Here is a 24,235-nt window from a genome sequence, read left to right as displayed (position 1 = left end):
TCCCCACCTCCAGTCCCCACCTCTCTCAGCAAATCTTTGTCCTAGGAATACAAAGGCCAGATGGCCAAAAGAGGAAAAGGAAAGAACATAGTATAAATACATTTACAAGGCAATGGGGTCCCCCAAAGGCCACAGTCTGTCCCACAAATGCCCTGGAGACCAATGTTAGGATGAGACTCCAGATGAGTATTTAAAAGTTCAAAGTTCAGCCAGGCGCAGTGGCTCACACCTGTAATCCCAGCACTTTGGGAGGCCGAGGCGGGTGGATCACGAGGCCAGGAGATCAAGACAAGCCTGGCCAAGATGGTGAAACCCCATCTCTACTAAAAATACAAAAATTAGCCGGGCGTGGTGGCGGGTGCCTGTAATCCCAGCTACTCGGGAGGCTGAGGCAGAGAATCACTTGAACCTGGGAGGCAGAGGTTGCAATGAGCCCAGATCATACCACTGCACTCCAACCTGGGTGAAAGAGCGAGACTCCATCTCAAAAAAAAAAAAAAAAAAAAATGGTCAAAGCTCTGTATTCTCTCCAGTCGAGGATTCTAACCTGCTCAGAAGAGCCCTGCTTCCTCTCTAGGTCTAGGATACAACAAGTGACCTTGATGGCCTGCAAGCTTCCTATACAGCTGGTGCTACACCTTTGTAAGCTTCTAGAGGCCAGTCTGAAATGGACAGATTTGACCTCAGCCTGAACAGCTTAGGACCTCTCATTTGCAGGGTTCTCCTGCTCTGAAAGCTCCAAAGGGGTGGGGACTGCTTATTGACTGCTGTAGCCCCTGGCTTGAAACATACCTAGCATTTATATGGTGTCCCATAAATAGCTGAATGAGTGAACCTGCTGTTTTCTTTTTGCCCTGACTAGGAGAGCTGAAGCCCATGAGAAGAACCTAACAAGCTCATGGTCTGGCCCTCATGGACACCCCGGGGACTGCCAGGTGAAGTGGAGTCAAAGCCTGCTCTCAACCCTGGGCATGGGTGGAGACATGAGTCAGCATGAGTGGCCTGAGGGGGAGGGTCAGCAGCCCTGTCCGAGGCAATGGGAAAAGCACTGAACTTTAAGGCAAATGGCCCAGGTTGAGTCCTGGCTCCTCCCTCTGCCTTCACTAGTTTTGTAATATTGAACAAGTCAATACATGAATTTCATAATCTATAAAACAGGGACAGTAATGCTTGTTTGGTGATCTAGTGTCTTCACAGGACAGCCATGAGGCTCAAATATGAAAGCCCATGGCACTAGAAATGGGAAGATGGCACGTCTGTGTGTCCAGTGTACACACATGCACCTCCACACACCAACACACAGACTGCTGTTTAGACTGAGCAGAGCAGTGGGGGGCAGCTGCGTGCAGGGACCAGGCCTTCCTCATCTCTGTATCTGCCACCACACCGAGCTCAGGCTTAGCACCCACTAGGCGTCAGCAAGTGCTTCTCAAATGAATGAACCAATGAATGAGGAAGTGGATGAGCCATTGACCAAAAATGAGCTGTGTCATCCGTGTGTGTGCAGGACAGATGCTACCAAGATCCACATGAGTGACCTGGGAGGACAGTTAGCATACCCCAGATACTCTGGGTCTTGCCCCTCACAGTGTCGTTGAGTATGGAATGTCGCCCTACACTGTGCGTCCTCACCAGGGACAGAGCTCTCAGAGTCTCTGACCCAGGCTGGCACCTCCCCACCTCCAAACTCTGCTGAGGGCACCTCTTGCTGGTGCCACCACCAGCTTCTCCAGACAGAGGCAGGTGTGGGTCAGAGACAAGGCCAGGTGAGGGGTCAGGAAGCACAGGGCAGGGTGGTTACCGAGGTTGACAGTGAGCTTCATCTGCCCCCCATCCAGCTCCAGGCGTAGGGTGTCGGCAGACTCCCTGGAAGTGGTGGCCATCATGAGTCCGTAAGCCCGCTGGGACATGAAACGCAGGGACACATCCTCTGCCTCCGTGTGCATGGCGTTAGGCAGCATGATCTTCATGTACATGGAGCCATCGTAGCTCAGGACCGTGGCCTCTGCCCCACAGAAGTCGGGGAAGAGGGAAGGGGAAGACAGGCAGGGAAGAGGGAAGGGGAAGACAGGCGGGGAAGAGGGAAGGGGAAGACAGGCCGAGGCCAGGGGAGGGAGAAGATCAGAGAATCATTACAAGGGTGAGAAGCCTAGGGCAGGTCTACGAGGGGTTCCCCTAGGAGGAGGTGGCACAGGGATGGAAAGTAGGAGTCACCCTGAGAAGGAGGAGCACAGGGATAGGGAGCAGGGACACCTAGGATGAAGACCAGCCTCACCTCTCTCACAGACCCGCCCAAGAAAGCCGGTCCCGATGCAGTCACAGACGAAGCGGTTCCAGCCTTCTCGACAGACGCCCCCATTGCGACAGGGGGCAGATGCACACTGCTTCAGCGTCTCCCGGGAGCAAAAGGGGGCAACGCCCACAGCCCCCTGAGCCTCGGCCAGGCCCCGGAGGTCTCGGCTACGCCCGTCTATGAAGAGGTCCCGCACACAGCCCACGTAGCCTGCCCGGAGTGCTGCTGTCCACACCTCTGGGGGCAGTGGCAGGTCCACCCGGCTCCCCTCCGGGAGACCGCCCAGGTACAGCTCACTCTCCAGGTCCAGAATCTCGCTGTCCCCAGTGGCCAAGAACGGCGTGCTGCGACTATTCACTGAGATGGAGCCTGGGAATCAAGGGAAGGCAGGATGGAGAAAAGCCACAGGCCAGAAAGGGACATCCTGACCCTGCCAAGGAGGCCCCCACCTTGTGTGGGCCCCTCCACCTTTTGCCCTGCAGCAGGCTCAGGAGGACGAGCAGCAGTCCTGGGCTGGAAGCTCGGCCTCACTCACTGCAAAAACTGCTTGACAAAGGCCCCCAGGCTCAGAGGCTTCTGTGACGCAGCCCCAGCCCAGCTGCAGAATGCTGTGGGCCTCTGTCCATACCCCTCCTCCCCACCTCAGCAAGTCCTCAGAGGATATGCAGGAAGTGGGCATGCCCAAATCTTGAACTCAGAAAGGGCTGGATCATTCACTGGGTCATTCCTGCCAGCCAGTTCCTTAGACTGGGAACCGGAAGCAGAGAACCTCAAGGAACAGAAGGGGCTGAAAGATCTTTAATCCAAAGGAGTTTTTTCCCCCCACAAACATTTATTGAGCTTTTATGACTAGATGCCAGGCACCTAGCACTTTAAATATATTATATCACTTAAGTCTCATAATAACTCTACGAAATTGGTCCTTTACGATCCCATTTTGAAATGGTAGACGAGGCTTGCAGAGACTGGGGAACAGTGCCAAAGCGCCACAGTGGGGAAGGAACACAGCCAAAGTATGGTCCCAGCAGCAAGAACTCAGAGCCTGCACTCTCTACCCCTCAGCCAAGAGCCCACTCTGCGGCCAGCAAGGTGCACAAGCAGATTGGCTCCAGGGCCTGCGGGGCAGGACAGCAGTGAGGAGATAGGAGGTAGGCACAGAATTTTTAGGTAGAAGAGTTCTTCAGAAGTAGAGGGTGCTTGGCCGGGCATGGTGGTTCACGCCTGTAATCCCAGCACTTTGGGAGGCCGAGGCGGATGGATCACTTGAGGTCAGGAGTTCAAGACCAGCCCGGCCAACATGGTGAAACTCCATCTCTACTAAAAAAAAAAAAATACAAAAAAAAAAAAAAATTAGCCAGGTGTGTTGGCGCAAACCTGTAGTCCCAGCTACTTGAGAGACTAAGGCAGGAGAATCACTTGAACCCAGGAGGCAGAGGCTGCAGTAAGCCAAGATCATGCCACTGCACTCCAGCCTGGGAGACAGAGTGAGACTCCATCTCAAAAAAGAAGAAGAGAAGAAGGGAGAAGAAGGGAAAAGAAGGAGAAGAAGGAGAAGGAGAAGAAGAAGAAGAAGAAGAGGAAGAGGAGGAGGAGGAGAAGGAGGAGGAAGGAGGAGGAAGTGATTATCTTAGAAAAAAGACTTGGGATCTGGTGGGAGTTCCATAGCCTTTACTGAGACCTTAAGCTGCAGAAACCTATACCTTAGAAATTTTATTCTACTTGTATTTTTTAATTCCTTCCTCTGTCCTTTTTCAAGTTTGGAAGAACTGTTTAAAAGGGGTCGGGGCCAGGTGCAGTGGCCCACGCCTGTAATCCCAGCACTTTGGGAGGCCGAGGCGGGTGGATCACGAGGTCAGGAGATCGAGACCATCCTGGCTAACACGGTGAAACCCTGTCTCTACTAAAAAAGACAAAAAATTAGCCGGGCGTGGTGGCGGGCGCCTGTAGTCTCAGATACTCAGGAGGCTAAGGCAGGAGAATGGTGTGAACCTGGGAGGCAGAGCTTGCAGTGAGCCAAGATTGTGCCACTGCACTCCAGTCTGGGTGACAGAGCGAGACTCTGTCTCAAAAAATAAATAAATAAATAAATAAAAGGGGTCGGGGTGGGAGTTGAGTTCAATCTCTCTCCTCACTGCAAGACCCCATTGCAGTCATCCCAGTTAGAAAAAAAAAGACTCTGCCTAACTTCATGGGGTTAAAGAGAGGTTAAGGAGGATTTGGGTCTGCATGAGGCCTGAATTTGGCAGGGAACTTTGGGAGGAGAATCAATGTGAGCACAGGGTGGGAACCCAAGAGGGAAGAACTGGGACCTCCTCTACAGACACATCCCCTCATTCAGGGCGTGTTCTTCTCTGCTCAAAACCTCACCTGAGGCCGGGTGCAGTGGCTCACACCTGTAATCCCAGCACTTTGGGAGGCTGAGGCAGGAGGATCGCCTGAGGTCAGGAGTTTGAGACCAGCCTGGCCAACATGGTGAAACCCCATCTCTACTAAAAATACAAAAATTAGCCAGGCATGGTGGGCACCTGTAATCCCAGCTACTCAAGAGGCTGAGGCAAAAGAATCGCTTAAACCTGGGAGGCGGAGGTTGCAGTGAGCTGAGATCATGCCACTACACTCCAGCCTGGCAGCCTGGGTGACAAGAGCAAAACTGACTCAAAAAAAAAAAAAAACCTCACCTGAACCAGAGCTGTGCCCCCTTTTAGTAACATGGTCCCTAGCTTTTCTCTCCATACAAGGTGTCAGATGACCCAGGGTCCTGACTCTAAACCCACTTCCCAGGGCTGGGGGCCCACTCCCCTAACAGGCCACCAAACATGGCCTGCCTGATCACCCACACCTCTATTTATAGCCAGATTCCCCCATGCCTGCTCTGCCCACCCACTGCAGGACCTCCTGGGCTCTACACGACCCAACCAGACTCTCTACAAATGAACCAAATGTTGGAGAAGGAAGAGAGAGAGAAGGAAAGAGATGGGGAAGGGGTGTATAATGGAGGGTCAACAAGAGGAAACCGTAGTGAGTACAGGCCTCTGCACCAAGATCACTCAACGCATGGAAAAGAACAACCCAGGCATCCACCAACATATGGATGGATAAACGCAACGTGTATATCCAGGCAATGGAATATTATTCAGCCCTAAAAAGGAAGGACATCCTGACACATGCTACAACATGAACGAACCTAGAAGACATTATGCAAAATGAAATAAAGCCAGATACAAAGGGACAAATATATGATCCCACTTAACAGAGGTACCGAGAGTAGCCAGATTCTTACACAGAAAGTAGAATGGTGAGTGCCAAGGGCTAAGAGGAGAGGGAATAGGGAGTTAGTGTATAATGGGCCAGAGTTTCAGTTTGGGAAGATGAGAAAAGTTCTGGAGATAAACAATAGTTACCAGTGATATTTACACAACAATATGAGTGTACTTAACATCACTGAACTGCATACTTAAAAATGGTTATGATGGGCTGGACACGGTGGCTCACGCCTGTAATCCCAGCACTTTGGGAGGCCAAGGCAAATGGATCACTTGAGGTCAGGAGTTCAAGACCAGCCTGATCAACATGGTGAAACCCCATCTCCAGTTAAAAAAAAAAAAAAAAAAATTAGCTGGGCATGGTGGCACACGCCTATAATCCCAGAACTTGGAAGGCTGAGGCAGGAAAATCATTTGAACCCAGGAGGCAGAGGTTGCAGTGAGCCAAGATCACGCCACTGCACTCCAGCCTAGGCAATAAGAGTGAAACTCCATCTCAAAAAAAAAAAAAAAAGGTTACTATGGTAAATTTTTTTTGCTATTTTGTTTTCCATTTCTTTCTCTGTCCCATGTGATCTGCAGGAAAGGGTAGTAAATTTTATTATGTATCATTTACCACAATTGCAAAAACAGAAATAGAAAAAAAAATGGAAAAGATCTAAGAGAGTTTTCTCGGAATAGCTGCCCCAAGTCTGTGTTTGTGTGCACATATGAAATGGGTCATCAGAGGCCGGGCGCGGTGGCTCACGCCTGTAATCCCAGCACTTTGGGAGGCCGAGGCGGGTGAATCACAAGGTCAGGAGTTCGAGACCAGCCTGGCCAACACAGTGAAACCCCGTCTCCATTAAAAATACAAAAATTAGCCAGGCGTGGTGGCGTGCCCCTATAATCCCGCTACTCGGGAGGCTGAGGCAGGAGAATCGCTTGAACGCGGGAGGCGGAGGTTGCGGTGAGCTGAGATCACGCCACTGCACTCCAGCCTGGGCGACAGAGCAAGAATTCGTCTCAAAAAAAAAAGGCCAGGTGCGGTGGTCACGCCTGTAATCCCAACACTTTGGGAGGCCAAGGCGGGCGGATCACGAGGTCAAGAGTTCGAGGCCATTCTGGCCAACATGGTAAAACCCCATCTCTACTAAAAGTACAAAACTTAGCTGGGCGTGGTGGCACTCGCCTGTAGTCCCAGCTACTCAGGAGGCTGAGGCAGAATTGCTTGAACCCGGGAGGCAAAGGTTGCAGTGAGCCGAGATCGTGCCACTGCACTCCAGCCTGGCAACAGAGCGAGAGTCCATCTCAAAAAAAAAAAAAAAAAAGAAAGAAATGGGTCGTCAGAAATGTCCAGAATTGGTCAAGACAGGAATCCAAGGACTGGTCAGACCTGGTCCAGACTCTGGCTCCAGAGATTGGTGTGAGCTAACAGGAGCACTTCCTGAAAGCACAAAGAAGTGGAAGCCCTGCAGTGCCCTGCAAGGCTTGGGCAGACGTCCAACCTAGAGTGTTACTGACCACCTGGTGGAAACCCTGTGGGGCAGAGGGCTCTGGGAAGAATTCCTGGTGCTGTCCTGAGACACACCCCAGGGATGAAACCATTTAATGTAAAGCCCAGGGGAGGCAACACTTCGAGGACGGAAGCTAAAGAAATAGCAAGCCCATTAGAAGCTGTCGCTCTCTCGGAGCCACAGGGGCCCCTCCTTCCTGCATGGGGAGGAATGGTCACTCCACCCAAACTCACAGGCCCAGCTCAGTGACAGGCGGAGGAGCACAAAAATTTAGCTGACGTTGATAAGTGCTTAAATTGGATAATGTGTCAGTTCTCATTTATATCAATTTCCCTTTCTTGGATAATTCTCTCATGTTCAACAAGATGGAGAAGAGTAAAGGAGAGAGAATTAGCAGACAGAAAACAAGAAGAGGATGCAAAAGACTGAAATGAAGGGTAAAGAAGAGAGTGGCTAAAAGCAACAGAAGATTCAAGAACAGGCATCTGCCTGACCCCAGGACTCTCTGCCCTGACACTTTATTGTTCTAGAGCCCTCACTGCTAGGTGGGGGTGTGGGGCTGTTTACTGTCTTTTTCACTCCATGCTCTCCCACCCCACACCAGAACAGGGGTTCTGTGACAGCCAAGATCGTCTCTTTAGTTTCCCTGCTGTCCATATCTACAGAACCTTGGACACCATCTGGCACACAGTGGGTACTCAGTAACTGTTGAGTGAGTTAATTTTTTTTTTTTTTTTTTTTTTTTTTGACAGTCTTCCTCTGTCGCCCAGGCTGGAGTGCAATGGCAGGATCTCAGCTCACTGCAACCTTCGCCTCCCGGGTTCAAGCGATTCTCCTACCTCAGCCTCCCAATTAGCTGGGACTACAGGAGTGCACCACCATGCCCGGCTAATTTTTGTATTTTTAGTAGAGACAGGGTTTCACCATGTTGGCCAGGCTGGTCTCAAACTCCTGACCTCAAATGATCCACCCACCTCAGCCTCCCAAAGTGCTGGAATTACAGGCGTGAGCCACAGCGCCTGGCCTAGTGAGTTAATTTTTTTTTTAAGTTGAATGGCTCTAGACAGAAGGGAGACATGGCTGGGAAGATATATTCTTTTTTCTTTGAGACAGAGTCTCGCTCTGTCACTCAAGCTGGAGTGAAGTGGCACGATCTAGGCTCACTGCAAGCTCCACCTCCCAGGTTCACGCCATTCTCCTGCCTCAGCCTTCTAAGTAGCTGGGACTACAGGTGCCCGCCACCACACCCGGCTAATTTTTTGTATTTTTAGTAGAGATGGGGTTTCGCCGTGTTAGCCAGGATGGTCTTGATCTCCTGACATCGTGATCTGCCCACCTCGGCCTCCCAAAGTGCTGGGATTACAGGCGTGAGGCATCGCACCCAGCCGGAAGATATATTCTTAAAGGAGAATGGGGTATCTACTCTATGTTGGCCACTGTGCTAATGCTTCCACAGATGTGCTCTTATTTTCTCCTCTTGATGGCCCTTGTGGGATTATTCCTTCTACAGATAAGGAAACAGAGTCTCACATGCAGCAAGTAGGGGAGCTGAGGTGTAATCCAGGTCTGACTGATGCCAAATGCTGTGCTCTTTCTGCCAATGTCCGATGACAGAAAGGACAATTGGGAAGATGTGAGGAGGGGTGGAGGAGAAGTGGCAGGGAAGAATATAGGAAATGGTGTAGAAGAGACCCGCTGAAGAGAGACAGAGAGGATGTCAGGGCAGACGGAAAGGGGTGGCCCATGGAAGGGGAAGGGTCCAGAGGTCTCCTGACCTTTTCGCCCGTCCCTCTGGAAGTCCACGTGACACCACTCGCCGTCATTGACCTTGCGGCTGGATGCCCGCAGCTTGATGCCCCCAGATCCCATGTCCAGCAGAAGATAGAGGTGGCCGTCCAACAGCTCCATGGCAAAGTAGTCGGCCCGCTGAGCAGAGCTGTGGCTGCCAGCTCCACCCCCAGCCCGCCGGCCCTGGCTGAAGAGCAGCAGCCCATTGGGCTCGGTGGTGCGGAAGTCTAGGGAGATGGAGCCAGTGCGCTTAGCGCTCCAGCGGGGCAGCGCCACAAAGGCCTCGGGACTCTCAAAGGTCACGGGGTCCAGGGCAGCCACATCCTCACAGCGGAATGACAAGTCCCCCTGCAGCTTCATCTTGGGGTCCCCTTCCTTTGCCAGGCGGGATAGTTCCAATTTGAAGTCATTGTTCTTATAGACCACCTGCAGGGAGGGGTGGGGTCAGGGATAAAGAATCCGAAAGCAGCTTAGGGCCTGGCCACTCCCACCCAGCAGTGAGCACCAGGGGACCCAGCCACCCACCCCTGTAGCCCCTGCTCAGTTCCACCAGACCACTCTGCTTAGGCCTCTGTTCTAGAGCTTCAGGCACAGAGGCTGTGAACAAGCACCTCCCTTGCCCGTCCTCTGTCCTATCTTCTGGCCCAGCAGGAGCATGGTGGCTTGCCCTGTGGGCTCTCAGTGCCCACTAAATTGCAGTTCATAATAATGACAAGGCCACTGACGTGTGGTAGCTGTTTTCTACTTGATGAAGTATGTTCACTTACACTCTCATGTGCCCCTCACGACCTTATGAAGTAGGCACTGACTACCCATCCATAGAGGAGGAAACTCAGCAACAGTCAAGTGACTTGACCACAGTCACAGAACCAATGAGTGGAAGAGCTGGGACTCAAGCAAAGGTCTTTAGTCTTCACACCCAGCATTCTTTCCTCTGCACCACAGCTGCCTTTGAGGGTCCTCTATGAGCATAGGGGTTTCCAAGGCTCAAGGAAATCAAAGGGGAGAAGCCTCTTGATGGAGTCAGTGGGCCTTAGGTTTTAAAGAGGGGGTGTCTCCCACCATGGACTTGGAAGGAACAGATGACCCAGACACCTAGCCAGGTCAGACTAAGTCACACTGAAGACAGGAGACAAAGAGCTCCTGAACGGCCTGCAGCCCCTCCCTAGCCCTACTCACGTCCTTGAGGCAGCCCATGAAGTTGTTGCTGACGGGCGAGCCCGGCAGGTCAGCTGTGTTGGGGCTGCCCCCAATGTAGAAGAAGTCATCAGAGCCCAGCATGGTGTAATCCTCCTGCGTGTAGCCTGTGGTGGTCAGGATCCCGTCCACCGAGATAGTCACCTGCCCAGCCCAGGAGGGAGGGAGAAAGACAGGAGACAACCAACATCAAATCCCTAGGAAGAGCTACGGCTAGGCAAAGGAGGGGCCAGAGGGCAGCAGGGGAGGGGGACCCCCATTTTTATGTCTGCTTGTCTTGGAGGAGGAACAGTGGGGGAAGAGAGGAAATGAGGAAAAGGAGGCAGCACAAGATTTGATGGTTTCAGGGTGGGCTAAGACCTGCGCTCTGGCCCCCAACTCAGCAGGCAGGAGCCTGAAGGGTACTTGGAGAGCTCCCCATGAGGTCTCCCAAGAAGTAGTTCCTTGAAGGCACTCTGAACAGGAATGGGGGCTCCAGGACGGATCCCCCATTCTGGGGCACAGTATGGGTGCAAATGGCATCCTCACTTTTCTTCTCCTGAAGGTACTCTCTGGACACACACGTGACTCCAGAACTTCTTTCAAAAGTGTGCCAGAGAATGGTGTTCCCCAGACCTTGGTGGCTTAGACTCACCTGCAGCCCTCTCTGCTGGGTGCTGGAAAATCTTTCAGTCTGGACCCAGTAGGGAGATGGAAGATAGCAGTGTGAGGACCAGGAACTCAAATATTCCTGGGAAGTCTTGAAACTTTCTGGGGTTGCCTATCGGGGCTGATTTCCATTCCTGCTGCCCAATCTCCAGGTTTGCACTTCTAGCCCTTTCCTGAGTCTGTCTCTTCGATCCTCAGGTCTCCTTATATTCAGGTCACTCTCTTGCCTCCAAAGGAGAGGGGAGCCCTTTAGCTACATCAACCCATTCTTCCTTCTTCCTATCTAATTGCCTTGTCTACTGACACCACCAGAGTTACTCCAGGGAGTCAGGGCCAGCTTAGGGAACAGAGGAGGACAGGGCTAACTTCATGAATACCTTGCCCCTGGGCTGAAAGTTCAGTAAGAAAGCAGGATGAGCAGGAATGGGAGCGTACTTGGTGTTCCAGGAGGCAGGGGGGCTCAGTGGTGGCCTGGAGAATGCAGAAGTAATCTTAGGTGGGGTGGGGCATGACAAGGACAGGGAACTCTCCAACTCTCCCAGTCTCCCTAGGCAAATGGCCACCTAGTCTCCAAAAAATCTAACTCTACAAGCAGCCCACAAGGTTCAAGACACCCAGAAAGGTTGTGGGAGAAGGGCCAAGGGCTATGAGACCATGAGCCCCTACTCTAGGAAGGCAGTGGTTTGGAAGGGTCAGCTGGGAAAGAAGGCAGAGCTCTGCAGGGTCAATGGGAAGCTGGCGCAGGGTTAGCCCAACACTGTGCTTCCACAGGCCACAGCTCACCCCATTTCTCTTTCAGGAACAGTCTAGAGATTGGGGCCTTCTAGTCACATCCTATGCCCTCCTCACCCACACCAGTCTATATGCACATGCCACTAGCCATCTTCCAGCGACTGGTCTCCAGAGGTCCATTGTCTCAGTGGGTGAGGGGGAGGAACTCCAAAGGGACATGAGCAGAACTGGGGTAAGGGAGCTTCCTGCCCTCCCAGGACCCCAAGTCCCCCTTGTGCTCGGCTGGAGCCTCACAGTGAATAGGGTAGAGCTGAGCCCCACTCTCCACCTCCTGGGAACCATCAAACCTTGTGCTGGGGTAACTAGGTTCAAGAGCAGAAGGTAAGGGGGTGTCTTTGTGGAAAGGGGCAGTCTGAAAGCTTTTGAGTCTTATTTGAGGGGAGGGCTGGTCATTATCGTTTATTTCTTCTTCCCTCCACCCCACCCTAAGGCTGGGAAGTAGGGGTCTGGGTAGAAAAGGGAAGGGTCAAAGTATTAGTCACAAAAACATGCAAACGAGATTAGACCTGGCAGAGAAGGGCTGGAGAAAGGGAAGAAGGAACCGGGATGAAAGGTCAGGGATAAGACAGGGAGTGGGTAATAGGCTGAACGGGCCTCCCTGGGGCAAATTCAGCTCCATCCAGCCCTTCACCTCCACTCTGCCTGATGCTGCACTGAGAGACCAGGAACTGGGCTACTGATTACTTCCTGTGCCTAAGTCTGGTCACCCCAACTGGTCAGCTCCTGAGGGGCAGGCACCAGCCTGACATGTCCCTGTAACCCCACTAATCTGAACATAATCCAGGGGATACAGCACACAGTCATTAAAGATCGCCTTATGACCCAGGGCCACACTGCCTGCATCCCCATCTATGAACCTAATACCTACGGAGCCTGTGACTTTGGTGACAGAAACTCAAGTGCACTTCTGCTTCAGTGCAGGGAAAGGGCTCTTCTGGTCCCAAAGCTCCCCAGGAAGAGAATCTCCTCTTTTGGCCTTCAGCCCACCTGAGCCCCTCAGCTGTGTCTTCCCTCACTGGCCTCAGAAGCCAGGGCACCAGCCACTGGCCATCTCCCTCACCCTATGGGCTCTCTCTATCCCACTCCATTTGCCAAAGTCACCCTCCCTTTGCCCTCTCAGACTTAGAAGAGGTGACAGTGTGGGGTAGAGAAGAGGAAACACCTTCCTCAGTTTCCCTCCTGACTGGGCACAATCTCACCTTACCCCCTTGGGCTTTTTGCAGATCATGTGCTCCCTACCAGGAAAGGGCTGCCTTAATCACCCTCTTATGACCCAGGGATGGAGTAGCAGGAGGAAGGACAACATAAGGAAGTGCCCTGAGGAAAGGGATCAGCCAGAGATGGGGAGTAGAGGGAGAAAGTGGGGACGGGTTCTGGGCAGAAAGGAAGCCAAGGGTAGAGGGAATGGAGGAAAGTCTCTGGGGAAGGCAAGGAGGGAGATGACTTAGATTAGTAAAACCCGACTGTTCCCTCAGACAAATCAAACTCCAGACACAAAAATGGCAGGTTCGTTAGTAAAAGCAGGAAACAGGGGAATAATTCCCCCGGTCCCCCTCCACCCCAGGGGTTCATGATGCCCCTGCCCCCCAACCCCCCCGCCACGCATCTTCTGGAAGGGGTGGGGCCGGTGGGGGAGGAGGGAAGGGAGGGGGCCATGCGACACAGAACAGCCACTGCAGCTGGACACATGCAGGTTAGAGGAGCAGAGTGAGGGCTAGACCCAGCAGGACAGGCCAGAGAAAGGCAGCCAGGTAAGAAGGCGTGCCGGGCATGGGCATTGGGAGGAGCAGAGATGAAGGCGACAGAGCTGTGGGGTGCAGGTAGGGAGAGGTTCCTTCCGATGATGGGGGGAAGAGAGAGGAGTGACCACTAGGACAGAGACACTTATGGGTTGAAAAATAAAGAGAAAAGACATTTGACTCTACCTTCCTCATCAGCAGGCGACCCAACACTCATTTCACCACCCATTCGCCACCGATCACCAACCCCGAGACACACCTGTGTACATACCACATCCTACCCAGGGCAGTGGGACCTTCCAGCTGTCTCCTTCCAAAGAGCATCACTGAGACACAGCAGAGTGTCTGCACCCAACCATGCCAACCCACTCAACACAGACAAGCAGGCCGAGTGGGTACTGAGCTGGCCAAGGGGAATGAGCCAGAGCTTCTGCCCTGGAAGAGTTGTGTCCAGCCAGAGGAGAAGAGAGAGGGTGCAGAGGCAGCAGGAGCCCACTGCCCAGCCCCCACTGTGCTCCCCAGGAGCAGAGAGGCTGGCTGGAGGTGGCCACAAGGGGCAGCCTGTGACTTGGGTGGGCTCTCAGCCCTCCCTGCTGACCCCACCTCTCTTTCTGCTCCATGCACCTCCCCTGTGGCAGGCTGTGCAGGATATGAAACTAGGTCCTGGCCATAAATAACTCCACATTGGTGGGCACTCCATGCCCACATGCCTTAGGAAGAAAGGCTGAGGAAGAGGGGAAGTATCCTTCTGCCACCTTCTGGAGCCTTTCTCAGTTGCCTGTGATGATCACAGGGTCACTGACCTCCTTGGGAGGGGGACTTAATCTGGGGAGAACAAGACGGAGGGCGGGTATTTTTAACTTGTGGGCAAGCTGGCTGAGCTTGGGAGATTCCAAGCCCCTTGATATTGTGTGCAAAACTGCCTCCGTGGGTTTTTTTCCTGTGAGAGTCCATTGCTGTCATCAAATTCTCAAAGGTATCCATGAGCCAAAGGTGGTTAAGAGCAACTAGTCTAGGGGAAAGTTCCCGGCATCCCCTTAGGATTGAGTGGGTGGAAATAAGGGACAAAGACAAAGAGGAAGCAAGGGTCTCCAGGCTGAGTAAGGTACTGCAAGTTCTGCTAAGGGTTTGGGTTAGCTACCTGTTCAATGAGAGGGCAGAAGCTAACCAGAGACTCGGGTTGGAAAGACACACAATGAAGATGGACTGAACCAGCAGGCACAGCCCTGTCATGAATCCTGAGGTCTGGATTTGATAGTTTGGGAATAGAGAGGAAAGATGTCAGGTCAGAAATCCTGGGCTCTCATTCAGCCTTTATCCTTTTCCAGAACAATTCCATTTTACCTCTGACTCTCATCTGTGACAGGAGTTTAACAACTGTCGCTCCCATTTCTTCCAGGCTTACTCTGAGCACCAAATGAGAAAACTGAAGTGAATCTCCTCCGTATCTGGCTATGTGACCCTAGGCAAGGTGCTTTCTCTGGGCTTCAGCTTTCCCCATCTGTTAACTGGAAACAATCTCTGCCTGCTACTTGCAATCCAGGCATTCATCAAGTTTAAATGATATTCAAAAGGGGAAAGCTATTCAAAGAGTCCCAGTGTGTGTACAAAGAACTATCATTATTTGTACAAGCAAACTCCATCGGTCTGATCACACCTAATCTGAACTTGTCAACCTTCTCAAGGTTGGCCTTTTTGCTTTATATCCACCCTCTCCCCCAAGAAGAAGTGCTCATACAACATGAAAATAGTCCATATAAATGAGTTAGTAAAAATAAATTGGAAACTAACCAAAACCTGTCTGGGGGATGCCTTGGGAATCAGAACACATTGAACCCTGTTACAAGGCCTCTGACTCTGGTCTTGGCCTGAAAGAGCTGATTCCTAGTACAGGTTTATGAAGGTCTATGAGGACACCAAAAGGCAACCAGATCTGTTTATCAGTCAGTATTGCTCATGCAGGAAAGTGCAGACTTTAGAGACTCAGAATTTAGCAGATACTTTCCTTTCCAGGACTGAAACAAGACAGTATTGTTTACTTCTTTTTGTTTTGTGTGTGTGTGTGTGTGTGTGTGTGTGTGTGTGTGTGTGTTTTAGAGATAGGGTCTTTGTTTGTTTGTTTGTTTTAGAGATGGTGCCTTGCCGGGGCACAGTGGCTCATGCCTGTAATCCTAACACTTTGGGAAGCCAAGGTGGGTGGAATGCCTGAGCTCAGCAGTTCGAGACCAGCCTGGGCAACATGGTGAAACCCTGTCTCTACTAAAATACAAAAAATTAGCCAGGAGTGGTGACATGCACCTGTAGTCTAAGCTACTCAGGAGGCTGAGGCATGAGAATTGCTTTAACCTTGGAGGCAGAGGTTGCAGTGAGCCGAGATCGCGCCACTTCACTCCAGCCTAGGCAACAGAGTGAGGCTCTGTCTCCAAAAAAAAAAAAAGAGCAGGTGGTGGGGAGGTCTTGCTATGTCACCCAGGCTAGTCTTGAACTGCTGGGCTCATGCAATCTTCCCATCTCAGCCTTGAGTAGCTGAAATTACTGGTGCATAGCTGGTTGTTGGCTTCTTCCTTTTTTTTTTTTTTTGTTTGTTTTGTTTTGTTTGGAGATGGAGTTTCACTCTTGTTGCCCAGGCTGGAGTGCAGAGGCGTAATCTCGGCTCACTGCAACCTCCGCTTCCCAGGTTCAAGCAATTCTCCTGCCTTAGCCTCCCGAGTAGCTGGGATTACAGATGGCCACCATCACACCCAGCTATTTTTTTGTATTTTTAGTAGAGACAGGGTTTCACCATGTTGGCCAGACTGGCCTTGAACTCCTGGACTCAGGTGATTCACCCGCCTCAGCCTCCCAAAGTGCTGGGATTACAGGCATGAGCCCAGCAGGTTGTTTGCTTCTTAACCAGCTTAACCACCTCAGCCTCAAGTAGCTGGGATTACAGGTGCCTAGCTGGTTGTTGCTTCTTAACCAATTTAATCAAGTCATTCATCTTTCTTCCTCTTCTCCAGCCCAATTCCTGAAGCATTCTAGGGTTTCATACAGTTATTTTGGGACTGATTCTTAAGAAGAGATGGTAATAGGATCTCCAGTGAGCCAGAGATGCTGTATTCTCCAGGGTTTGCTATGGAAGAGAACCATTTCTTTACAAAACATCCCTGCCCTGGAAACACTGAGATAACCAGTTAACATTTTATAAAGCTTAGCAACATTACAATTTCCTTTACAGGGTACAAATGTTTTCACTTCTATTACTCTACTTGATCTTCACACTGACCCCATGTAGTAGGCAATGCAGGTATATTACCACTATTAGCCCATTTGGTAGATAAGGGAACTGAGCTTTAGTAGACTCAGCCCATGTGGTCAATTTTTAACCAAATTGAGGCTAGATGGAAAGTCTGCTGGGTCCTAATTCTAGGATGGTATTCCCCAGAGGCTTGGGGTGTACCACATGGCTTGATCTTGCCTCCCTTCTGTCCCTAAAGTCACAGGTTGGTTATCTAATGAAGCACCGTAAAGAAAGTTCCAATTGGCCAGCTCCTGACAGGTACTCAATGGCTTGGCCTGAGCTGGGCAGGTAGCAGCTAACTCCTAGAAGCAGCAGCTGGAGGAACAAGAAATCTGGCACTGTATGCCCCACTGGAACACCAAGACTACTGGGAGTGGCCACCTGAAGTCTTAAATTGGGTAGGGCTGGAATGGCTTTGGCCATGGGCACTAGTCTATATGGGTGCAGGAAAACATGGACCTGCAAAAGTGTCAGGAAAAGCCAAATGTAGCCTCAGAGGTAGAGCCTCCTAGGGAAGTGGGAGAGACACTCAGATTGGGAGCCCCAACTGTCACGCTTCCCTCCTCATCAGCCAGCCATACAAACCTGGGAGGCTGGGCAGGCCAGGCAGCTGCCCCAAGCAGCGCCGGCCCCACGGGAGCAGACACGTCCATCTGCAGGGTCCCCAGCCTGGTGTTCAATCACTCTGCATTATTAATAGGCGATGACTAACCGGCTGCTGCTGCAGAGCCAGGACTGGGCAGGCACGAGGGAATCCCAGGGGATCACACGCAGCAGGGCCTGCGCGTACACACTCTGAGGCAAGGCAAGGAGCAAAGAGCTAGCCCCAGCTCCTTCCCTGTTCCTGCCTGCCATGGCACTGCAACTGAAGGGCCAGTCTCCACAGTCCACCTCCACACAGAGTCCTCACCAGGCTCAAAAACCCACATAGTCACGCAGCCCCCAGCTCACACCAGCTCACACGTGGACAGTCACCAGCAGAGCCTCGCACACACATGGTACGGCTTCCCACTAACACCCTGAAATGTCACGCCAACATTTACACACAGTCACACCCACACACCAACACACACCAGCTGCATTTACACAGACACCCACACCAACACTCACCGGGACTGAGCCCAACCCAAACAGAGGAGCTCGGTGACAAGGACAACCAATGCTGCCCCTTCCCACCCCTGCAGGCCTCCTCCTCTCACTCCCCTCAACAGGGAAGGAAACCAGCCCCTGTCAGAGGCCATGCGGGGCAGGCAGCGGGCAGAGAGGGCAGGGGGTGAGGGGAAGGAAGACAGTGTGAAACACAGTGTTAGTCAGAGCAGCGGAGCAGTTGGGGGAACTGGACGCTATCCCTGGTCAGGGGAAAAGACCATTCATGCCATGCAAAATGTGGGGGACATGGAACCAGGAACCCTCAAGGCTGAGAAGTGAGGGAGGGGATGGCACCTTTCCCAGAGCAGCCAGCATGGGGCAGCCCCCAAACTGCTATGAACTGATGATTTGCATGAGGTCTGGACTGATCTCAGGCAGCTCCGCATCTCCCAAGGCCATGCCCCCCACCCCTGGGAACCCACCCCGCTGGCTGCCACTGGAGGTCTCACCCCCAGACCCCTCCTCAAACTTGAGGGGCCCTGTCCAGGGAGCTGACAGTGAGCAGAGCATAGCATGTCATGGGATGGTGTTTTCCATGGATTTTCAGGAGACCAAGAAACTAAATCAAAGAGAAAAAACAAGGGAGGGGAGGGAAAAGAACAAAATAAAGCAATAGAAATAAGCAGCCTGGCATCGGGGCTGGTCTAACCAGAGCCGATGAACATGGGGCCTGCCCCCAGGTCTCTCTGGCCAGGAATCTGAATTCAGGAGTTAGGGATTACAGCAGGGACAAGCCAAATTCCTCAATTTCCATTTGTCTTTTGTATTTCAGTTTGGACCAAAAAAGAAAGAAAAGGGAAAGAGGGAAACTAAAAGAGAAGCAAAATCTAAAGATTGTCCAGGACGCAAAAAACAATTGGAAGAGCAAAACAACCAAAAAACCAAACAGGGAGAAGAAACAAAAGAGGGAGAATCGAACAGTTAAAAAAACCCACGGCAAACCAAACGGTAAGACAATTAGAGTGATATCTACCAGATAATGCAGTTTGTTTACCATAGCGTGTCCAATCCCTGCGTGCTTCACCGGAGATATGGGGGGATGGGGGGGGGGGGTGTCAAAAAACAACAACAAACACAACAACAAAAGAACAGAACGAAAAGAAAAGAAAAATAAAATGACCAACTGTGAAACTCAAGGAAGGAGGAAAAAATATATATCCATATATATTTGGTTGTTTGTTCCAACCCTCCCACCTTAGGTTCAGCGAAAGTATTTGTTTAAAGAAAATTAAATTATAATGGGGGGAGGAGAAATAAAACACACACAAAAATTAAGTCCCTTCTTCTCCCCATCCCTACCCCGCCCCTCCTCTGGATTCCTCTTCCCCCCATCCCCTCCCCGAAGAAGAGCTGTCTGCAGAGAAGGGGAACAGTTAGAGACCTTGGTTAGTAGAGAAGAAAACAACAAAAGAACTGGACCAAGAAACCAAAGACTTAAAGATGGCCGACATTCCGCAGATGAGACAGAAAGGTTAGTTCGGTTTTTCACTCATACCTTGCCCCACCTGTCCCTGCCCATCCCTTGGTCCCCTGGGTTATAAGCGTGTTAGTAACACACACAGAGTCGGCAACGGGGTTTTCCAACAGAGGGTGAGAGAGGGAAGGCAGGGGATTAAGAAGCAGACCCAATTATGCAGTATTAGTAAGTCCTATCAGCTGAAATGTTAGAGAGTTGAGGGGAAGGAAGGGAGGGAACAAGGGCTGTGAGGAGGGATGGGCTATTGGTTGGAGCCATGGACTTATGGGTTTGTTGGCTAACTGATCAACCAGATGGCTTTCCAGAGAACTGGCTAAAGAGCAAGTTGGTGCTGGCCAACTGACTGACCAGTGGCCATGCCAGGTTAATGGATTAACCAGTTGGTGATGGGCCAGCTGGCTATCAGGCTGGGAGAAGAGTGGGCATAACCCCTAGAGAATCAAAGGACTGGCAAGAATGAGAGGCAATTTCATTTGGAGGCAAAAGGAAGGGGTTCCCAAGGAGCATAGGAGGGGCCATGGATGCCTGCTTTTCCTGGGGATGGAGAATATGCAAATCGATCCAGGGAGTCACTGAGGAGAGGGGCAGCTCCTCTGTTTTTGTTTTTGGTTTTTTTTCTTCTCATCCTTAAGAAAGGAAGAGAGAGTGAGTCGCCACCAGAACAGGGAAAAGGAAATGTTGCCCTCCACGGACTGGCAGATGGCTCACACATTATATCAAATTATTCCAGACCCTCCTCCCTCTCCTCCCCATCTCCCACCCATAGCTGACTCCTCCCACGTGTCCACCTTGACTTTTCAGAACTTTCTCCAAAGTTCTGAAAGAGCCTTTCTCCAGGCTCTTCAATCACCCCAACCCCATTCTCTTACACTCTGGGCTGCTGTCCCTCCCAGAATCAAGTGCCCACCACCACCACCCCTACCAGTCTCTAGAATTGGTAAGGCCATCCCAGCAGCACAGCCTCCTTTCATGTACACCCATAAACCCCTGAGTCTCCACTCCCCACAGCCAGCACCAGAAATTCACTCCCCTACACCCATAAAAAGGAACCTCTAAAATCCCTGACTTTTCCCTAAGCTATAAGCCCAATGTGTCTACTCCAATCTCTAGTGTCCCCACTCTCATGTGGTTCTAAGTTCATTTTCTCTTCTCATTGCCACAGACAGCAGCAACAACCACCTTCCAAATTACCCCTGTCTTTGGGGAGGACATGTCAGAGGCACTGAGGCAGCTTTAATTAAGAGTATTAGAGATGGAGGGACATTATTGCTTGATGCCTGTTAAATACTAAACTGCACCCCTGAGAGTGTGATTGTGAGAAGGAGAGGTATTCTAGGGACAGATCCATTAGTTAGAGAGTTGTTATAACCAGTGGGCACAGGACTAATTCAGTAAGATGATGAATAAGGGCCTCATATAATTAAAAATAACAGAATTCAATATTTAGCAGCCAGAAGAAGTGCTGAATAACCAATATTAATTATTAGTGATGCAGAAGCAGTTTACATAGCAAGAGAAGAGTCTAATTGCAGGTGCAGTGATGGGAGCCAGGGGATAGCGTGTGGTAAGAGGATTAGTACTGGCGGCTGGTAGGACTGTCATGAAATGAAGAGGCCAACTAGTCAGAACAAGGAACAATTAGCTTCAGGGCAGCTAAACAACCAGGCCCAGAAAGGTAAGTGTTGTCTGGTATCACTGCACTAGTCGAACAAGGCAGGAAGAAAAAGGCATTGGAGGTAAAAATCCAATTACTACTCTTTGAGTTAGAACTGGTTATGGAGAATAAAATAAGATTCAAAAGTTTTCAACTTTATGAAGAAGATTCCATTTTTAACAAGTAGAACAGCAAATTAAGAATCAGGATTGAGAGCCAGGCGCGGTGGGTCACGCCTGTAATCCCAGCACTTTGGGAGGCCGAGGCAGGCAGATCATGAGGTCAGGAGACTGAGACCATCCTGGCTAACACGGTGAAACCCCATCTCTACTAAAAATACAAAACATTAGCCAGGCGTGGTGGCGGGCGCCTGTAGTCCCAGCTACTTGGGAGACTGAGGCAGGAGAATGGCGTGAACCCGGGAGGCAGAGCTTGCAGTGAGCCAAGATTGTGCCACTGCACTCCAGCCTGGGTGACAGAGCGAGACTCTGTCTCAAAAAAAAAAAAAAAAAAGAATCAGGATTGAGAAGAAACAGATGGGAGTTCTAACCCTTGGGCCTTCCACTAATTTGACGAGAGATCCAGGCTTCCTCTTAAAAATATCAGGGTTGGAGTAGATGAGATGGGGCCCCTCTAGACCTAGGGATTAAGGATCCAGACCCAGTCCAGTGGAGATCATGCTTATGGGGGCAATTGTTGTGAAATACTAGAATGCAGCTTCCACTGGAACCCATTCCTGGTGGCCTGGGACACAGCACAGGGAAGGGGTACACAGCAGCCCACGCCTTCCCTATGGCCAGGATCCGGAGAGCTGAGGCTTCAGACTAACAGATGAGCAACAAAGGCTTTATCCCACTCATAGAAAGAGCTAGAGAGCTCCTGGAGCCTGGGAACACAAGCATGACAACACATAATGAATGAGAAGGGCATCAGAGTCACAGAGGGAAGAAGAAACGCATCATATCACGTGGTCATTTTTACCAAGTCCTTCTGACTCAAACACCAGCTCTAGGAATTCACCAGGCAGAAAGGAGAGCCTCGGGACAAAACTATACCCCATCTCCACCATGAAATATGAGTGTAGTTCCAGCCCTGCTCAAGAAAGCCAAGAGAGGGAATATTTACACAAATCATAAAAATCTGGGGTGAAGACAACCCGTGGAGCTTGAGTAAGAGAAGCTCAGGACAAAGAGAAGAGGAACCCACTCCACTTGCCCATAAGAGGGACCCATTTTTCAGAGATACAAGCAGAACATTGAAATGGCTTCAAAATTTGAGAACATCCAAGAATGACAGAAGCACAGGACAAACCCCAGCCTCCTTTGCATTTTGCACCAATGACAACAACCCAGGCCCTCACTTGGAGGCAGAGGAACAGAGTGGTTTCAAAGGCAGACTTCCAACTCTACCACTTCCTAACTGGATAACCTTGAGCAAGTTCTTTAACCTTCTGCGTCTTGTTTTTCTCATCAGTAAAATGGGAATAATATCTCCACCTCACAGAGTTGTCATAAAAATTAGGTGAGATAGTAAAGAGAAATGAGATCCTTGAGGCCAGGGGCTAGTGGGGAGAGACGTTACAGTGCAATCTGAGAAACGCTGTGACAGAAAGATAAAGTCCTAAGGAAATTTAGAGGAAGGACCAGGAGAGGTGTTCTTCTGGTCTTGTAAAGTGAATTAGGCTCAGGCACAGTGGCTCACGCCTGTAATCCCAGCACTTTGGAAGGCTGAGGTAGGCGGATCACTTGAGGTCAACAGTTCAAGACCAGCCTGGCCAACATGGTGAAACCCCATCTCTACTAAAAATACAAAAATTAGCCAGGCATGGTGGCAGGAACCTGTAATCCCAGCTACTCAGGAGGCTGAGGCAGGAGAACCACTTGAACCTGGGAGGCAGAGATTGCAGTGAGCCGAGACCGCGCCACTGCACTCCAACCTGAGAGACAAAGTGAGACTCTATCTCCAAAAAAAAAAAAAAAAAAGGAAAAAAAAAGTGAATTGTGAATTGGAGGGTTTTTTTCCAAGAGCACAAGAAGTAGTTCAGTGCTCACATGAAGTAGTTAGATCTGCTACTTTTGGACATGGGTCCTCGTGTCCAAAACCCTACCAGTTGCCTTCAAGAAAGAGACCAAATGGATCAGAAAAAAACTACTAGGAAAACAACTACAAACACTCAATAGTTGCAGGTATTAAGCAACCAATTTGCTTACCACCTAGAAGTACAGATAAGGAATGAATACAAATATTGACAACACAGGCAGAATGTGATGAGAGGGCTCAAATACATGTTTCCAAGGGCTCAAAGAACATAGCAAAGAAGGAAGGCTGGCTGGAGGAAGGGATCAAGGAAGGCTTTTTGAAAATGGTGGCATTTAAGCTGGGCCTGAAGGATTGAAAAAAATACAACTAATTCGTGCCAGGCACTGTGTTGAGTGTTTTAAGGCAATACCCCAGTTAGTCATCAAAAGACTCATTCTCACTTTGCTGATGAGGAGCTGAAGCTCACAGAAGTTGTATAACTTGCCTAAAGGCACTCAAACTATTGGCAGAGCTGGGATTTGAACCTGGTCTTTCTGACTCAAACCTCAGATCTAGGATTTCATCAGGCAGAAAGGAGGGCAAATAAGTGGTGTCTGTAGGAGAACTGTGAAAACAAAGGGAAAAACTAAGAAAGTTGGCACGGATGAGTATGGAGAACAGCACAGCAGACCCTGAGACAGGTTGTACGCCATGCCAGAGAGGGAGAGAGGCCTGGGCAGGAAGGAGAGGAAAGGAATCTAACTGCCTGATGGACTCCACCCCTGGGGACTCCATCCTTAGGGGAATGCGTTCCTAAGGAATGCATTCCAAGACTCCCAGGGGTCTCCCCACCCTTAATGACTCCATCCTTGGAGACTGCATGCTTGGGGACTCCATCTTTGGGGGGCTACACTCTTGGTGGACTCCATCCTTGAAGACTGCATGCTTGTGGACTCCATCCTTGAGGACTGCATCCTTGGGGGACTCCAACCTTGGGGACTCCATTCTTGGGGATTCCATCTTTGGGTATTTCATCCTTGGGGACTCCATCCTTGGCAGATTCCATCCTTGAGGACTGCGTCTTTAGAGGACACTGCCCCTGGGGCAGTCCCCTATTATTGGGGACTCCAACCTTGGGGACTCCATCATTGGGGGACTCCATTCTTGGGGACTCCATCCTTGGAAGACTCTATTCTTGGGGACTGCATCTTTAGGGGACTCCATCTTTGGGGACTCCATCCCTAGGAGAATGCATCCTTAGGAGACTCCATCCTTGGGGACTGCATCCTTGGGGACTCCATCCTTGGGGACCACATCTTTGAGGGACTCCATCCTTGAGGACCACATCTTTGAAGGACTCCATCCTTGAGGACTGCATCCTTGGGGACTCCATTTTTGGGACCTGGAGGAGCTCCTGAAAGCCTCTGCACCAAGGATAGG

General features: G+C 50.8%; 1 protein-coding gene across 26 annotated transcripts in view; it reads right to left on the bottom strand.

Moving 5' to 3' along the window:
• NRXN2 (neurexin 2) overlaps nucleotides 1–24,235 on the bottom strand; it is a 120,185-nt gene that overhangs the window by 55,356 nt on the left and 40,594 nt on the right. For 14 of the 26 annotated variants that reach the window (XM_054525697.2, XM_024255684.3, XM_054525701.2 and 11 more), the window contains 5 exons: nucleotides 18,619–18,663; nucleotides 10,020–10,181; nucleotides 8,828–9,266; nucleotides 2,276–2,662; nucleotides 1,802–2,005 (listed from right to left, as the gene is read on the bottom strand). In XM_054525697.2, coding sequence (XP_054381672.1) covers nucleotides 1,802–2,005; nucleotides 2,276–2,662; nucleotides 8,828–9,266; nucleotides 10,020–10,181; nucleotides 18,619–18,663 — 1,237 coding nt within the window. The remainder of the gene's footprint in view (nucleotides 1–1,801; nucleotides 2,006–2,275; nucleotides 2,663–8,827; nucleotides 9,267–10,019; nucleotides 10,182–18,618; nucleotides 18,664–24,235) is intronic. The other 12 variants (XM_054525702.2, XM_054525699.2, XM_054525698.2 and 9 more) reach the window with 2 other exon arrangements.

Source organism: Pongo abelii, chromosome 9 (assembly GCF_028885655.2).
Source record: "Pongo abelii isolate AG06213 chromosome 9, NHGRI_mPonAbe1-v2.0_pri, whole genome shotgun sequence".
NCBI lineage: Eukaryota > Metazoa > Chordata > Mammalia > Primates > Hominidae > Pongo > Pongo abelii.
Note: the sequence above shows the minus strand (reverse complement) of the source record. Positions and strands in the feature narration are given on the sequence as shown.